Source organism: Gambusia affinis, linkage group LG18 (assembly GCF_019740435.1).
Source record: "Gambusia affinis linkage group LG18, SWU_Gaff_1.0, whole genome shotgun sequence".
Taxonomy (NCBI): domain Eukaryota; kingdom Metazoa; phylum Chordata; class Actinopteri; order Cyprinodontiformes; family Poeciliidae; genus Gambusia; species Gambusia affinis.
In genome coordinates this window covers 391,283-409,126 of record NC_057885.1, presented here as the reverse complement: position 1 = coordinate 409,126, position 17,844 = coordinate 391,283, and the positions used below count along the sequence as shown (strand labels likewise).

At 41.4% G+C, this 17,844-nt stretch overlaps 1 protein-coding gene across 1 annotated transcript in view; it reads right to left on the bottom strand.

Annotated features, from left to right (window-relative positions):
* The window catches only part of hdlbpb (high density lipoprotein binding protein b), a 26,236-nt gene extending 8,392 nt beyond the window's left edge, over positions 1–17,844 (bottom strand). The window contains exons 1-19 of the mRNA XM_044098126.1: positions 17,712–17,844; positions 14,246–14,325; positions 13,162–13,263; positions 12,130–12,281; positions 11,840–12,055; positions 9,382–9,588; positions 7,448–7,663; positions 6,534–6,740; positions 5,412–5,519; positions 4,912–5,016; positions 4,514–4,592; positions 3,176–3,315; positions 2,993–3,097; positions 2,795–2,908; positions 2,632–2,718; positions 2,412–2,543; positions 1,969–2,187; positions 1,657–1,878; positions 1,211–1,429 (exon numbers count right to left, since the gene is read on the bottom strand). Coding sequence (XP_043954061.1) covers positions 1,211–1,429; positions 1,657–1,878; positions 1,969–2,187; positions 2,412–2,543; positions 2,632–2,718; positions 2,795–2,908; positions 2,993–3,097; positions 3,176–3,315; positions 4,514–4,592; positions 4,912–5,016; positions 5,412–5,519; positions 6,534–6,740; positions 7,448–7,663; positions 9,382–9,588; positions 11,840–12,055; positions 12,130–12,281; positions 13,162–13,237 — 2,604 coding nt within the window. The 5' untranslated portion in view covers positions 13,238–13,263; positions 14,246–14,325; positions 17,712–17,844. The remainder of the gene's footprint in view (positions 1–1,210; positions 1,430–1,656; positions 1,879–1,968; positions 2,188–2,411; positions 2,544–2,631; positions 2,719–2,794; positions 2,909–2,992; positions 3,098–3,175; positions 3,316–4,513; positions 4,593–4,911; positions 5,017–5,411; positions 5,520–6,533; positions 6,741–7,447; positions 7,664–9,381; positions 9,589–11,839; positions 12,056–12,129; positions 12,282–13,161; positions 13,264–14,245; positions 14,326–17,711) is intronic.

The window sequence follows — 17,844 nt, the reverse complement described above, 5'->3', positions numbered from 1 at the left end:
AAAAACTAAACTAAAACCTGCATTTATCATTATATCAATATGTAAAACATTTGTTCTTTCTCAACCATTTTTAACCAAAAGTTATTAAAAGTCCACAGAACCAGTCCTGAATCACAGGTTGCAGAACCCTGGCGTATTCTTCATGATTATTCCCGTTAAGCCTGTCATCACAACAAATTTTATTGCAAAAAAAAAATTATTGCGAAAAATGACAGTATTGTTATTTTGAAACCATTTTCACATATTGATAACGGCACAATAATCCAAGTTCGGCCTCTCAAAGACCAATGAGCTTTTAGGTTTTTAAATTATACTTACCACTGGAACCAGGGGACATTTTAAATATCCAAAATAAAAAGCACAACCAAAAACAATAAACAAAATGGAAGTAAAGATCACACATTACTACAGCCATATTAAAAAAGGATTACGATGTTTCTGAACAAAACTGCCTTTCAAAAATATTATTGAAAGTATTGAGCTTATTTTAAATTGTTATGCAATGAATTGATTACAGTAATTTCCGGACTATAGAGCACACCTGATTATAAGCGACACCCAGTGCATTTTTAAAGGAAAAACCATTTTGTACATACATAAGCTGCACCAGTCTATAAGCCGCATGTGCCTACATTGAACATTTACGAAGAAAGACGGTACGCAAAAAAAGTTTTAATAATATACCTTAGCTTTTCTTTCCAAACAGTGCCTGTGACGCGGCAGTAACACGGTAGCGTCTCACCATCTATTCATGCTAATTTTGGGGTTTTTTCCACATCAGGGGGTCTTTTGTGGGCTCTAGTGTCCCTTATTTGACAGTAGGCTGACAGGAAAGGGGGGAAGACATGGGGCAAACGTCGGCCTGGTCGGGGAATCGAACCCGCGACCACTGCGTCGAGGACTGAAGGCCTCCAAATGTGGGTCGCGCTATCCCCTACGCCACCACAGCACGCCCTGTTCGTGCTAATTTTAATAACGCACAAAGTTACATTAAACCTGCGTCTTTCTCGACACATATATTCCACCTGTCTCACTCTTACCTTTTCTGCTCGAGCGCCCTTGGCGGCCGTTAGAAAAAATGCATAAATTAGCCGCATCAATGTATCAGGGTTGAAAGCGTGAGGCAAAAGTTGCGGCTTATAGTCCGGAAATTACGGTAATTTCTCATTGCGACTATAAAAGAAGCAAACATCTCTTTTCTGTGACCCACCAGGTCCTCGATGATCTCCTGAATGCGTTTCTTCGCTGCCTCCACGCAGTCCTTCGCTCCCTTCAGAGTGACCCTCTGGCTGCTGGAGCCGGTGCGAGGGAAGCTCACGGCCACGCCGCCGTATTCCTCCGCCAGCTCCCGCAGGACTTGACCTCTGCGACACACGAAGTGGCGATGGTGGCGAACGTCCACCTCCATGCTGTCCTCCACCACGTCATCCTGTGAAGTCAACAACAAAAGAGGAGGATTGAGGCAAAGAAAAGAGGCTCTCGGGAGTTTACATGCAGTCGAGACTCTTAAGAATGTAACAAAATCTGGTTTTGCACCAAAACAAGAAAAAGTAGCAGCAACTCTTACTTAAACTTCACATTGCAACAATATGGCAAAACAGAAGTAATATGTTGTCGCAAAAGGAGAAAATCTTAAACGTTAAAGCTGCCAGTCACCAGGTTTTTGACCAGGATTTCCAGCTCTTTCTGGGCCTGGCGAACGGCTTCCTCCTTCCCCACGATGGTGATCAGTTCCTGCTCCGTGTCGTCCGGGGACGGGAAGATGATGCGGGCCCCCGTCCTGTCCCTGACGCGGCGGATGTTGGCCCCGCCTCGTCCGATCAGGAACTTGTGGTACTCGGGTTTAGCCTGCAGCTCCACGGTGAAGTTGTTGACTTGCTGGATGGGGAGCGAGAAAACAGAATAAGAGCGGTTAACTCATCCCAACCTTTTCTTCCGTTACTCGCTCTTGGTTTTGCTTCCACCGACCTTCTCTTCTGCCAGCTGCAGCAGCTGTTTCTTGGCCTTCTCCACCTCGCCGGCGGGGCCCCTGATGGTGACCTTGTCTGAGCCGGAGCCCTCCGAGGGGAAGTGGATGTGGACGCCTCCGCAGTCCTCCATGATGGAGCGCACCAGGCAGCCTTTGGAGCCAATCAGAGAGTTGTGCAGCTTGGCCGGGATGGCGACTTCTGTCTCCTTAATGTTGGCCTGAAATCACATTTAGAGAAACAGAGCGTCTTCAGTCAGAGGCTTCTTCAAACTCACTGCTACACAGACTGCTACAGGAGCTCTTTATTGCTAACAGCAATATCGCTATCAACAATAACTTTTTGAAGCATAGATATGAGTAACAACAACATTTAATTTCCTGTTGGGATCAGTAAAGTATTTTTGAATCTGGATGTGTGGTCCAGTTGTGTTTGTCATCTCACCAGGTCTCTCTGGATGGCGAGGATCCGATCTCTGGCGGCTTCGCAGTTGTTCTTCTTCCCCGTGATGACGATGGTCTCAGAGTTGCTGTTCTCCGTCGGCAGGTCGATCTTAGTGTTGGTTTCCTCACGGATCTGAAGACATGAGCATCCCCCGGTCGTTTACGGCGCGTGTGACTTTAGCGCGTCAAACCAGATCTGCACCCTGACCGTCTGCTCTCACCTTTTTGATGTTGGCGCCGCCCTTTCCGATGATGTTTTTGTGGAACTGTTTGAAGATGGGGACGGAAAGCGAGAAGCTGTTCTCGATCTGGAGGCAGAAGACAGAAAGTCTCTGTGAGGTTAAGAGCTCAGCGCACAGAGGCTCGCCGTGGCGCGGCTCCCACCAGTTCTGCGATGATCTTCTGCAGGAACTTTGCACATTTCTCCACCTCGTTCTTCGGCCCTCTCAGCTGGACGATGTCGCTCTTCTGCGACGGGTCGGGAAACGTAATAATGACCTGAAATTCAAATTAAGTAAGAGCAAAGTTAAAGGAATCCCGCTAAAAAGAATCGTAAGGTGAGATCATCTTCCAGAGTCTCACCTCAGGAAACTTATCTCGGACTTCCTTGATCTTCTCCCCCTTCTGGCCGATGATCGTCCGATGGAACTTCTGCTCTACTATCAGGTCTTTGGTGCGCTCGTTTTCCTGGAAGTGTGGAAATCTTTCTTTGGTTCATGTTCAAACGACTGACTGAAGCAGCCTAAGCCTTCAGCCGGCTCTCACCATTCGCTGAACCATCTCGATGAGCTCCCTGCGCGCCATCTGCACTCCTTTAGGGTCTCCTTCGATGCGGACCAGGTTGCTCCTCTCAGAGTCCTGTGGGATTCGCACCGACACTTTGTACTGCTCCTTGATCCGATTGACTGCAGGAAGGAGAGAGCGTTGGAGTGATTAAAAAATAAAGAAAAGGATCTGATCTGTCCTCCTGTTGGTCTGACTTTCATGAAAAATTTATAGATTGTAAGTTTTTTTTCCACACAGCAGATTACAAGAACGCTGTTTGACACATCCTGCTGCTTTGAGTGACATTTATATATCTCAATAAAGATTTATTTCGGTAATTTCAGTTCAAAAGGTAAAACTCATATTAGATGGATTAATTAAAGTGCACAACAGAATACTTTAACCTATTATTTGTGTAAATTTACATGATTAGGCAAGAAATAAAAAAAAACAAAAAACAAAATTCAGTTTCTCAGAAAAGTTCAACATGACATCAAACCTAGAAAAGAAGTGAACTTCATACAGAAAAGCAAGCAATAACTTCTTCCTGGTGTTTCCTCCAAGTGGAATAACAGAAAGTTAATTGGAAAGAAACAGTGTGGTAGAAAAACGCTCACAAGCAACAGAACCAGCTTCATTCAGCAAGTTTGTGCACAAACACAAGAGATTTGACTGCAGTTCTGCTTTTGTCTCAAGAAAGAGATTTGGAATATAAACATATATTTTAATAAAAAGCAATAAATCGATTGACCATAAGACACAACCAAGTCTCCATCGTCTCTCTTCCTGGTTTTCTAACCACACAGTCAGGCAGAGTTTTAAAGAGGAGCAGCAAAAGTAAATGTGGTGGATTAGCAGTGCTTTCCATCAACCTGATAAGAGTCATATGGTGTGGAATATCATCTGATATTTAACTGTTAGCCTGTCATCATAGTCAGCAACAGTCTTCAGTCAGAGGCATGTTCATGTTTACTGACTGCTACTGGGGACTCCTCCTGTCCACAGTATCATCATCCACAATGACTCTATGCTTGGTATGGGTAATTCAAGGAAAAGGAGCCCCAGCACAGGATTGAGTGCCAGTTAAGGAGAGCAGGTCAACATTTCTGTATCAAAAATAATTTTTTATTGATCTTACGTATGTGTCATTTGGTGTAAGCTAATGCTTGAAATACATTACTCTGTTTGTAACAAATCTGTAATGAGTTTTCCTTTTTCACTTCTCTTACTGTATTGATCATATTTTAATTTATTGAAATTAAGTTTGAGATGAACCTGTAGATTTCCTCTGTAATTCAAAGGCTCGACCCGTCAGAAGAATAAAAAAAAAAACCTCACTGTTGGCTCCGTTCTTCCCGATGAGGTGTCTGTGGAAACGCTGATCGATGTTGACTTCAGTGTAGTCCATCCTCACCAGCTGCAGAGAGCGTGGACAGGAAGATTAAATATCTACTACTCTTTCTGAGTAATAGAAAAAAGAAAGTGTTATAATACAATACGATTAGATGATCAGAAATGTATTTTAAATTGCACTTGGGTAAATGCAGATTTTGCAACTTCAAGATTAATACATTTAAAAAGTGCTAAACGGTTCCCAGAGGGTTAGACAAAATTAAAAAACAAGCTTTACTACAAATTATACAGAAAAATACTGTGTTATATGTTATAATGTGCTGTAAAAAACTCATGGCCTGAATTGTGTGTGTGTGTGTGTGTGTGTGTGTGTGTGAACTCACCAGGTCCTTGATGATCTCCTGTATCTGGGTCTGAGCTTGCTCCACCTCCTCCGTCGGGCCCTCCAGACTGATTCGCTCCTCACCGTCTGTGAACTCGATGTGAACCTGCACATGAAAACAAACGACCTAGAGCCAGAGGACATGGCTAAAAAATAAAATCGGATTATTTTCAATGCAAGATTCCAATTTCAATCAATCATTTTTAAAAATTATGTTTTCTTGCTTTCTTTTCTAAAAAAAAAAACGAAATTACATTATTTTCAAAAAATGACTTTAATTTTAATCGTCCCTCCTGTGAGTTGTGCGACGGAGAATTAGGACAATGCTAAGAAAATATTTGTTTAATTATGAGCAGAATAAAGAAGCAATTTTAGCAGAACATCTGAAAATCACGGGAAAAAAATTATTTTGATAAGAAAAAAAAACGTGAACGTATAGTTTCTGTCCTCTTTGCTCATCGTTCGTCTCTGATCAGAGACGCCTGAACGTCGCCTCCTTACCCGCGGCAGCTGCTGCGTGATCCGCCCAATGTTCTGCCCTTTCTTGCCGATGATGAAGCGATGGAGCCAAGCTGGAGCGCTGACCTCCACCACCATCACGCTCTTTGCCTGCAAGCAGATAAAACACAGCTCCAACACCAAACACAACCTCCTTCACATACTGGCCAGTGGCAGCTTATAAAGGAAGAATATCTGCAGGAATCTACACCTTTCATGGACTGACAGCCAGTGCTGGAAAGATAAACGTATCCAAGTATGCAAAGGTGTCTGAAAATGTTTACTGTGCTCATTTATTATAAAGTTAGATGTAGTTTCCAAAAACGCACCGAGATAAAAATGGTTGATTCTTTTGAATTCAGAGCCAGTCCAAGATTTTATTGAATCTTGTGCAGAAAGTGATTTCCAGATGAGCCTTTAAGAATCCACAGCACCATTTTATTGTGAATTTGGACATTTAAGGGTCCAAGTGTCATGCTTTACTTGTAAACCAACAATTATTTTGAGGTTGTTTCTCACCAAATGTTGTGTGGTCCTCACTAGTAATGACTTCTCAATGACTTCACATTGTTTGTTTCTGATACAGACTCACACAGAAGAGAAAGTTTGCAGCAACCAAACATTAGAGGTTCTCTTTTGCAGATCTCTACTTTTTGTAAAGCTTTGCTGATATCAGGCAAGTAAATTTTTTTTATTTATAAAGTATAATATAAAAACATTCAGAATACTTTCTATTATTTCCTTAATACCTTCATTGGTCATTTATTACTCATGTTAGGCCCAGTGGCGGCTTGTGAAACAGTTTTAATCATTTAAAATGAAGACAAAAAAAATCTTCAGCACCTTATAAACTTGATTATCACCGTTAGCATGGATAGCATTATTAAAACAATGTTATTCTAAAGTGGGCTCTACGTAAAAACCTTTTTAAAGGGATTTTTATCTTACACACCCAGTGTGACGTCGCCTCTGATTTTAATATAAACAATTAATCATCGCCTATGGTAGAAAGGCTACAGAAACATATCTTGAATGCTTTTTTATATGTCGTATATTATGGTTCATCAAGAAAAATTATGCCTGGTTATAATTGGTGTTGGTAAATTGGTCCAAAAAGATTCTGACCTTGGCGTAGACCTGTGTGAGAGCTGGTCCCAGTTTGTCCGGCTCCCCTCTGAGGATGATGGTCTCTGAGGCGGAGTCCAGCGGGGGCATCTCCACCGACACCCCGGTGGCCTCCAGGATCTCCTGCAGAGTGTTGCCCTTTGGGCCGATGATGTATTTGTGCTGGGACTTCTTCACCTCCACCGAGATCGTCGTGGTCTTCCTCTTCTGCGGGTCGGAAAACGACAAGATTAGAACCGACGAGCTGAATGGAAACAAATAGGGTTTCAACTGAGGATTACATTAACAATCGATTATCCTGTCGATTATTCTGGCAATTAACCATTTGAGCCGGCTGCCACTTGGGGAGTTCTGGGTAAAAACTTTCTAGAGACAAATATTCTTTTAACCTTAAATGATAAACGCATTAATTTTTTGAACAGTTTAATATCTGGTCTAACTGTGTTGTTCTTTCAGCAAATGGTCTTTTTTTGAGTCTGCATACTCCAGTTAGCGATTAATCGATTACTAAATTAGTTGACGATTATTTAAAAAATTGATTCATCTCGATTAATCGTTTCAGCCTCACAAAGGAACGAGGAATAGAAGAAGAGGAGAACAGGAGCTGAAAGACTTCAGCGTCTGTTTCACCTCTCATATTTGTGCCTCAAATTCAGCATTCTCATCCTGTTGTTCGGCGCCGAGATCTAATTTTCTCTCTACTTCCTCTCCGTTCCACTTATCACAAGGACTCATCTACAGCACATGTACAAACCCTTCCTCTCCATGTTGGACCGCTCATCTAACGCACTTCTCCTAATCTAGTCACTTCTCCATCGGAGAGGTGTGGCAAAACAAGCATAGAAAATTAGTAACATATTTATCCCAGGAGGAGGAAGGCCTGTAAAACAAACGGCTCGTAGTTTCCCCATCACCTTGTCTTCGTAGATGGCTCGGATGCGATTGACGGCCAGAGCGACCGCCTCCTTCTCCCCGGTGATGACAATCTCGTCCTTCGGCAGGCTCGGCGGCGGGATGCTGATGCGTGCGCCGGTCTCCTGGCTCAGTTCCTGCACCAGCCTGTTGTGGGCGCCGGCGATGAAGGGGTGGAAGGCTTTCTCCAGGGAAAGGCGCTCCACCGCACGCTTGTCCTGCAGAGCAGGGGAGAACAAAAACGACACGGGAAAAGAAGGAAATGATGTATACTGAAACACGAGACGGAAGCAAGAGTCAAGCATCAGCATATTCTCACCAAGTCATGGAAGAATTTCTATACTAACCCATAGTATTTTATAAACCTTAATAAGAATAATCACAGCTGCAAATGCACCAATTTCAGTTTTCCAGGTCAGTTCTGGTTTCAAATTAACATCAAGCAATTATTTGTCTATTATTTAAATTTCTTTCTATTTCTACCAATTTTCTAACGCCTACAGTAAAGTAAAACTCCCAGAGTTTTCTTTTTCTTTGTCAGTCACTTTAAAAATAGATGCAAACCATCTATTTTTAGTTGCATTTGACTTTTTAACAATTCAAAGCGAAAAAGGAACATAAAGGAAATAAATGATTTAATCAAGTTTTATTAAATAAATACTTTTTATGCTTTGGTTTTTAGTTGCTTAGGGTGTCTTGGGACTTCTATCTACTAATCCATGACTTCATGTTTCCTGGCATGCAAATACGTGTAAAAAAGGAAAGACAAGAGAACACGGCATGAAGAAAGGCAGGAAATGGCAACAAGAAAACTACTATTCATCTACGCTCGCCTGTATTTGTAGTCAGAGCAATTATAAAAAAATAAAAATAAAAGGCTTAAAACAGCAGAAATGTGACAAACATGACTGGACCAGGATTCAAGTCCACAATGTAGTGAGGAAAATGGTAAGGGGAGTAAAAGAAAAACAAAACACATAAAAATCCCTTCTGCCCTAAAAGATGAATTATTCTTAAAACCTATGATGCGTCTTCAAAAGGGGGACTATAAATGCGATGATGTTGTGATATTTGGGGGATAAAAACTGAAAAAATAATTCGGATCTCCTACCAGATTACTTAGATCTGTAAACCTTTCACCCCTTTTATAGTGAATATCTACAAGAATTAAACCTCGAGACCGTAATTAATTTTGGAAAGTAAAAACTCAATTAAGATTCTGTTTGTCTCTCAGCTGCATGCTACACATTAACTCACATTTTTTGCTCAAAAATATTGTTGCTATAGCAACAGCTTGTCTTTCTCTAAGCTGCGGAGCGATCAAGGTTTAAAAGAAACTGAAAATAGTTTTCAGGATCTGGCTGAACCTGAGATTCAATTCAATTCAATTCAATTCAAGTTTGTTTCATCAAGAACAGCAGAGTAAACACTGTTGCCAGGTAAAGTCAAAGTAACCATTGTTTTGCACACAGGTTTTCTAGCCACAGGCTAATTTGCAAACCCAGTTCTTGGTTGGAATTTTATAAACATAGCAAAATTAGAATTAAACATCAAAAGATTCCCGTCACACCAAACACAAAGAATTAGGTAGTTGTGATCTTGGTGGATGAGTTTCTAGAGATGGACGGTATTTTACAGAAACTTTAAGCTTTCCTGAGTGAATCTTCTTGGATTTAATATTTATGAAATTATTTTAAAAATCAAATTTCAAGAATCCCGGCAGAGTTGACTGGCGTTTCTGTTCACATCTCTAGTTTATTCATTATGTTTATTCATATTTTTTCCAGACCTAGATGCAGAATGCAGAAATTGCTCATCTTCATTTCACCAACACATCGGTGCAAAAAGAAGCTGGTTTGCATCGAAACCTTTAACTTTTGCCAGTCAAGCATAACCCAGAACTGGCTTTATGAATCCAACCAGCCCTCTGCCTGACCTGCTCTGCTGAGATCAGGAGGATCTCGTGGCGAGCCTTCTCGATGCCCTCCTTGGTGCCGGTGATGCGGATGTTGGCGCTGGGGTCGTCGGGTCGTGGAATAGCGATCTTGGTGGCGGTCTTCAGCTCCAGCTCCTGCAGCTTCTCACCGTTCTTACCGATGACAAAGCGGTGATGCTCCTTGGGAATGGCGACCGTAGCCGACGCCTGCAGCAGCAGCAACAGCAGGAGAAGGGAGATACATTAGCGGTGTCGAAAAAACAGCAGGTAACCAGGTAGGAGGGACATGTTATACTTGACAATGAGTCAGAGTTTGGATATATTGTAAAATAAAGATCAGTGAACATGTGAGAAAACGAGTGTGCGAAGAGGACAAAATGTTTCCTTTCCTTGTTGTCTCAATAACCACAGCTCAGCTAAAAAGATAAACTTCAATGCAGCAGTGGATGTGGAAATCAGCATGTTAGCTGCTGAAGCCTTGAAACAGCCGCCTGGGAGCTGACGGTCAATTTTCAACCCCACTTTTTGTCCTTAGACGACCTGCAGAGACAGGAATTTTGGTTCTTCCCATCTCTGTTTAAACTCATCCTACAAACTCTGAGCATCGCAAGAGGGAGATCCCGTCAAGGCTCAAGTTCTGCGAAATTCATCGGTAGCATCTGAAATCTTGTTTTCGCATCACTGTGGTTGGATCGCCGGGACGAGAGTCCAAGGAAATCTGAGTTTAAACGTTTAAATCGCATCAGAAGGTGGCATATTGATGGAAAGGTAAAGACGACAGTATCACAAGAGCAGAAAGTAGACATGGCTGAAGACATCTAACACTAAATATTCAAATGTTAATCCGTTTTAAATAAGTACCAGACAAGATATCAATAAAAACAACAAATACAAAAGAAATCTCCCTCCTTTGACCTTTATAAAGGTATTCCACTTTGCTTATATTCTCCCTTTGTTTCTCTATTTTTGCTGCATTTAGGACACTAAAAATCTGAAAAACTCCAACCCGAAGATGTTTAAACCAAAAACAAAAAAGCTTTAAAAAGGTCTTAAACAGGTGTCCCGTCTATCTGTTGTGTTTCGCCTTACGCTGTACAATGAATCATTTACAGTCTGGTGAACACCAGGGACATGCCGAGACCTTTAAAGAAGCAGCTGCTCATAGTGTCAAAAGGGACCGTTTGGAAAAAATGTTGAAGGCAGTCGACTGATTTGATGTGGGAGAATAAAGCGGCGCAGGATGAAACAGAATACAAACATTTGTTGCCTCGTCTTCTAATGTCTTCCTTCTCTTCTCAACCCACAGCTCAACTACAATATCCACCTCAACAAAACAACAAATAATGAAACAGAGAATAAACAATGTGATAGAAGCTGTTTTTAGCAATAGTTGCGACAAAACCCTGTTTTTAAAGTCTTACTAGCACTTGCAGTCCTCGTTTTCATCCAGCAGCCAAAGTTTTGACACCATTTGAAGCCATATTGAAAGAAGACCTCAGTTTTTCCTCACACCTCCTACTACAAATGTACTGATCCGATCTCAGGTAACAGCTTAGGAATCAACTCCCAGGATCTGTTGTTAGTTTTACCTCTGATTTATTCAGATGCACCCCAGACAAACAGTCCCCAGACGCTTTGTGATTTTTCTAAAAGAAATTAATGCTCATTTGTGCACGGCTTACAAAGCTGTGTCTAATGATTCAGGGTTTCATACCTTTTGCGTTAGGTTGATGGTAAACGGCAGCATGTGACCTGCTCAGAGCATGAGCTCCACAGAGAGCAGCTGAAACACTCGTCGTTACTCTGTATGACGTTCAAAGCTCTAATGTTCATGAAGCAGGAGACCATCTTTTTCTGTCGGCTTTCTCTTTACGTAATCAATAAATTTATCTGCAGCCAAGTTTCTAACAAGCTGAATTATGCCACGGTCAGAAATATCTTTAGAAAATGGGTTTTAGAAAAGCTATTAGTATGTTTTCTCACCAAGTTACCCCATGTTAGAGCAGCGTTGAGCATCCTACAGGTGGGCAACAGAACTGAGGCAGAGGCAAAAGCAAACTGGAGATTATTTATACTCACCGATGACAGACACAAAAAAGCTAGCTGGCTAGCTAGCAAGACTTTTCTAGCAGCTAGTTAGTGGCAGCTTCAACCGCCTTGAGTCACAGAGCGTGATGAAAGTGTTTGCATGTGATAAACCTTTGCCTGACTATGTAGATTATTCGAGATTAAATGCTACCAGGATAACATTTAAGACTTGTAGCCCAACTCAGATTTTTGTAAAGCCATTCGAAGGCTTTTTAAGGATGTGTGGACACCCTGTTTACTACACAAATACTTAAAAGGAGCCCCAACACACAGTTACTTAGAACACCTAAAGGATTTAGCTTTTATTCTGCTTCTCCACGGTTAAAGTCATGAAGAAAACCAACACTGTAAGAGTCGGTTACGCCTTTACCTGCGTCTGCAGGCGGGCTACGATTTCCTTGCGAGCCTTCATAACTGAATCCAGTTTGCCAGTAACCATGATGGACAGGCCCTGGTCCTTAGCCAGGGACAGCTCAATGTGTGCTCCAGTCCGCTGCATGATGTCCAGGCACACCTTGGCCTCCTCTCCTTCCCCAAACTGGCTGTTGTCCTTGTAGCGCCGCTCCTCCAGGGGGACATGAAACACCTGAACACAAGCAGGTTTCATTACAGCAGCGATTCATCTGAATATGTTTGTGTGTACCTCAGTGATATCCTCACCTGGGTGATAACTGAGGCCTTGATGGGGCGGATCTTGCTCCCCCATGCCGAAGCCGGCTCCCCCGTCTTTTCCCCCGGAGCGCCTTTCTCCGGCAGCGGAGGGAAGGCCTCCAGATAGGTGGGAATGTAGGCCTCATCCTCCGGGACACAACCTGGCCCAGTGAGGCCAACATGAAAACATTCAGCAGAGAGACACAGGGGGGGAAAAAACTACAATATAAAACACTAAGCAGGAGATTAGAAAAGAAATCTCCACTAGAAGATACTAAGAGTTTGGACACTTTTCCCACAGTAAAATTCAAGCAACATAATTCTTGGAAATAAAACAAAACAAACTGTCTTTAGTTAACTACTAAATGGTATAATTTATGATTGTTATTATTATTTTTGTGGTAGTATTCTACATTCTACAGTAGGGACAAGTTAACTAAACTTTATGTTTCTAAATGTCTATCACACACTCACTCCAAACACCTGATTGATCGGCGAACAAAACACTAATTTAACAAGTAAATCCAGTAATTTAAATAACTTGAACATGCGTTTAACACTATATAAGACTACTTTTATTTCAATTACACACAGAAATAGGTTTTTGAGTCATTAGGAATAATACATAGTCACTGCAAATCCCAAAAAATCATCTTAAAGTAAATAACACCTACACAAAAAAAATCTCTAAAAAATGTTTTTTCTACATTTCCTGGCATTTAGCAGCTATAAATCATTTTGTTAATTTTAACTGACCTAAAACAAGAAATGTTTATTTAACTTCAGACAACAAGAAAAAAAAAGTATTTCTTTTTATTACATGTGTGTTAATCAAACGTTAGATTGCACTTAATTACAAAACTGTGCAGTTTGAATATCAAGCACTTTCAAGGACTTTATACAGAAATCAAGCTCTTTGCATGCTTGAAAGTGCTTGATCCAAGCAAACGCTTTGAATTTCAACATCCAGTTGAAATTCAAGCGTTTTCAAGGACTTCCAGGCACCGTAACAAACCCTGAGTCACATTTAGCAGAGGTCACCTGTAATCTCCTGGTCTTTGAGACCACTGCGATGCTCGGCGAAGCTCTCCGGGGTCAACACAGCCACTGAGCTCATGGTCCAAGACTTGTTCCACTTTTCCACTGAAACAAACACAAAACACTGTTCAATGGGTATGCATGAAAAACTCACTCCAATCAGCAAAAAAAAAAAAAAGATTGAATTCGAAGAATTGTCTCTTAACCCATTCTGTCCTCGCTCTGCCCAAACCTCAGGAGAGCCCCCTCCTCACTATCCCACCCCACTACTGCCCCTGTGGCTGCATCTCCACCTGAGACTCTCCAATTAGCACTTCTTCAAGCCTCCGACAAACACACTCCCCTGCTGCCTCGGGGACCAGGTTATCACGAGTCAAAAGAGTGCATCAGTGGCTAAAAACAGGCGCTGCTGACATTCTTGTGATCCATGATCACTACCTGCGCTCATGTTCTCCTCGAGGAGTTTAGATCTGCAGATCTTTGGAGGGTTGGACCGGCTGCATGTGACAGACCAGTGTGTGTAGGCGTGTGTGTGTGTGCTTAGAGTCAAGTGATCTAGCGATAGTAATGCATATTTATTGGTTGTCCAGCCAAGACAACCAAATGCGTGGAAAAATATTAGTGGGTATCACCAGGATACTGTTTATTTTTAAGTGGGTAGACCGTATTAAGAAGAAATCCCTTCTACGAATCATTTAAATCTGAAAGGTTAAAGTAACCATTTAATACAGCTTTTCTTTTTTCTAAATTAAAAAAAGCTGAGCTAAGATGCTTTTTTTCCCACTAAAGTTTTTACCATACACTACAGGATGTGTCCTTATATTGAAAAAACATGTAAATATTTCACTGTGTCACTGAAGAGAAGCCCAAAAGTGGCTCTTCATTACTCCCCAACATTGGATAAATGTTCCGGCTGAACGCATTCCTCTGAAATATTATTATTTTCTGGAAAAAATACAACCTGGAATGCTTACATTGCTAAAGGGAAACATATAGCCTAACGTAAAAGATGCATTTTAAGAAACGTGCATGCAAAGCTGCTGCTGTGTCAGTACTAGTTGAAACAGCCAAGCTAACACGGGCTTACCTGCAAAAGGTCAATTGCCAGAGAGTCCGTCCAGTTAGCGGCTACCGAAGGCGCTTCAGTGTGAGTGTGTGTTTCAGCTCCTGGGCAAACGGGGAGGAAAACAAAAGAGGCTGAAAGTGAACACCGTATATCAGATGGAGCTTCACCATGAATGCCAGGCTGCTGTTGTAAACAGCCACACTGCACTGCACCTTACACTGCCTGGATATGATTCACTCTCCTCCTTCCTTCATTACTTGCTTCAGAACCAGTCTGACACTCCCCCTCCCTCTTTTCCTTCCTCCTCCTCCTTGTGTGATTTAAACTAACACAAGCCTAGAAAATTTCAGGGGAGGGGGATGCTGCAAAATGCTGCACTGCAACTATAGGTTTTTCTGCATGACCCTCCGGACTTCTACATATGCAGAACCTTGTCTTTCACTTTTCCACTTTCGGTCACACTGCAACCACAAACCTGTGCCTGTTTTATTGGGATTTTATGTGATGAATCAACATGACATAAGGCATGGTTGTGATGAGGAAGAGAAACTGATTTACAAATAACAGATACTTCTTATTTACTGTCAATCAATGAGCCCATGACACAAGTATGTTTGCTTTTTTAAAAAAAAAAAAAGCTTAGCAATTATTTAAAAACACACATTTTACACCAAGAATGGACAATATTTTAGATAATTTGTCCAAGTTTACTGCAAAAGACCAAACGTATTTATCCTCCATCCGTGTCTGCTCAACTACTATTACAAGTAAAATCTTACAATTTTTATATTTTTTAACTTGTTTTTATTTTTATGAATGTTATGTTATTTTATCAGATTGCTTTAAAAATTTAAATAATTCAAGTTCCCTCATTATTGATGCATATCCCCTTAAATACCCCACTGATTATTCTGCTTCAGGAAATTTTGGAAGTGAAATCTTCTTTTCTTTCTTCCTCACTATTAAGCCTCTGTTACTCTGATTACCCTAAATAAAATCCACCTATAACTAATCTATGGATAGAATGTAATTTAACTTGATTATGTATGATCGAATTGAAACAACTTGTTTGTAAAGTGTCTTGAGACGACATTTGTTGTGATTTTGCACATTTCAGCAAACCCACAAAGACATGGCCGTCTGCCCAAACTGAGCAGAGCATTAATCAGAGAAGCAGTTGAGAGGCCCATGGTGACTCTGGAGGAGCTGCAGAGATCCACAGCTCAGGTTTGAGAATCTGCTGACACACTGAATATCAGTTCACAAATCAGAGGTTGTCAAAGGAAAGCCATAAGAAGTTTAATGTTGGACTGAAGTCATGCAAGAAAAACAGCAAACATGGACAAAGATGCTCTGATCTTACTAGCTAAAAAACTAAATGTGTGTAGGAAAACACACCATTTCCTCTATGAAACATGGCGGTGGCAGCATCTTGCTGAAGATGCTTTTTTGAGCAGAAACTTGCTGGTAAATGCAAAAAAAAAGAACTGGTAGAAATTTCAGCCTCTGGATGTTTTCCAAAACATTATCAGTGCAGAGAGCTGGAAGGTGATTAAGGTGGAAAAGTTTAATGAGTATGATTACTTCTGCAAGGCATTGAAAATCTCTAGCTTTTACAGTGCAGCTGTATCTCGGCTAGTTGCATGAACAGACAGTTACTGTGCAGCTTATAAAAGAAACAATATATAGACTAAACAAGTATAAAATACGTGGCTGCCCAAAATTTTAAATCTAGATTTGTGTTTTAAACTGAGACAGTAACGTTGAAAAGTTTCAGAACTGGCACAAACAAAACCTGCTGCAAAGGCCGACTCTGAAAGGTAGTCAGGAATCAATAAAATATTGACTTTTATGTCTAATTTTAAAGAAAAGCATGAAGTATTAAGGCTAATCCCACAGAGGGATGCAAACAAGGCACTGACTCTGCGTCTCTCTGACCTGTCCCCAACCAGCAGGCCCGGGTAACTTCCTCGGCAGAGATAAAGTTTCCCCATGTGTCTACTCTGCATGATAGATGCTGAACTGTGTCTCATCTGACAGGCCGACTAAATGAGACCCATCTGACTGGCAGCAAACAGCCCCAGGAAGGAGCTTCAGGACAGAAAGTCCATCCCAAAACCAAATTAATTTGATCAGCGCAGTCTAAGTAGGATTAATGAAGGCAGCAGGAAATACTGTCAGGAAGATGAAAAAACACAAGAATTCAAGTATTAAAACTGATTTTAAAGCAACATGGATATGATTATCTTTTCATATTTTGGTGTACCTGCAGTGTTTTATATGAACTCTGAGATGCAGCTGGATGAAAACCTTAAGACTAGTTCTAGTCAGGGTAAAAAAAAGACTGACCCTAAGCTCAGTAGTACCCAGAAAGAACCCATGCATGCACAGGGAGAACACGCAGACTTCATGCAGAAAGACCCTGGCGGGGATCTGAACTCAAAACCTTCATGCTGCAATGTAACACTACCAACTGTGTGAGATTATGCACCTGTAATTAAAGGTTATTTATATTATAGATTTTTACCTTTTACCTGAGGAGCCAACATATGCATGTGACTATTTAAAATAATCATTGTGAGTTTACCATCAACTTTATCTTTTCTATAGAAAATTATAGTTTCAAGAAGAAATTAAGGATACCTTTAAGGTTGGAAATGTATTTCTTACTTGTCTTTGATAATCTATAGCACAAGCAAGAGGGCCTATAGTACCAAATTGCTAAAAACAAATAGATTACTATATTTTAAGCGCTATTACATTGTAATATGTGTTTCTATTAGTCTGTAATGCACGTGGGTGAAAGACAAACAAATGATCAGGCTTTATAAATCGACCCTCGGCTGTAGAGTTCTATAGATCGGTACTGAGCATTAAAATAACCCGATTGCTCGACCTCTACTAGAGTCTGTGTCGAACATTACGAAGAACCTCATTGATTGTGATTAATGACTTGCTGAGGGTATAAAGACCGAAAAACAAAGTAACGGGAAAAACATAGCCCAGCTATCATTAGCTCGGTAGTGACTGTCAGTGGCAGCGTACTATCAGTTTCCTCCAGATGAATAAGAACCATTAATCCTGACTGAGCAGCGAGACGCACCTCGACTCTACATCTGCATGTTGGTCCTTGTTAGCCACTCGGCTAAGACAACCTTTGCTAACACGGGAAACCCCAGGCAGAGGATTTATAATATCAAACCGATTGGTCCGCTATGCTAACACGCACCACACTGAGGCGACCTCGGCGAGGGATGATTAGGTACAAGGGCTTTCCGATAATCGGCTAAAAAAACCAAGCCTCGCGCGGAGAGACAACCAGCTCCAGCTAGCTAGCTCTGGGGGCGCAACCTCACTATCCCCACATCCTTCTCCTGAATAAACGGGCCGGTTTATTAGTCACGTAAAGCTACACTGAGACCTTATTTTTATCGCTTGCAGTTTAGTTTTCTTAAAAAGTGGCTAAAAATAAGCAGGGAAATCCTACCTTTCAGAGAGAAATGTAGCGGAGGTGTTTGACAGGTGACGGTGTAAACACAGATGTGATTGGTCTACGAGCGCTTCCTCTCCCTGCGGAGCGATACGAGCGGGCACTGCGGTCGCTAAGTAGAAAGCCAATG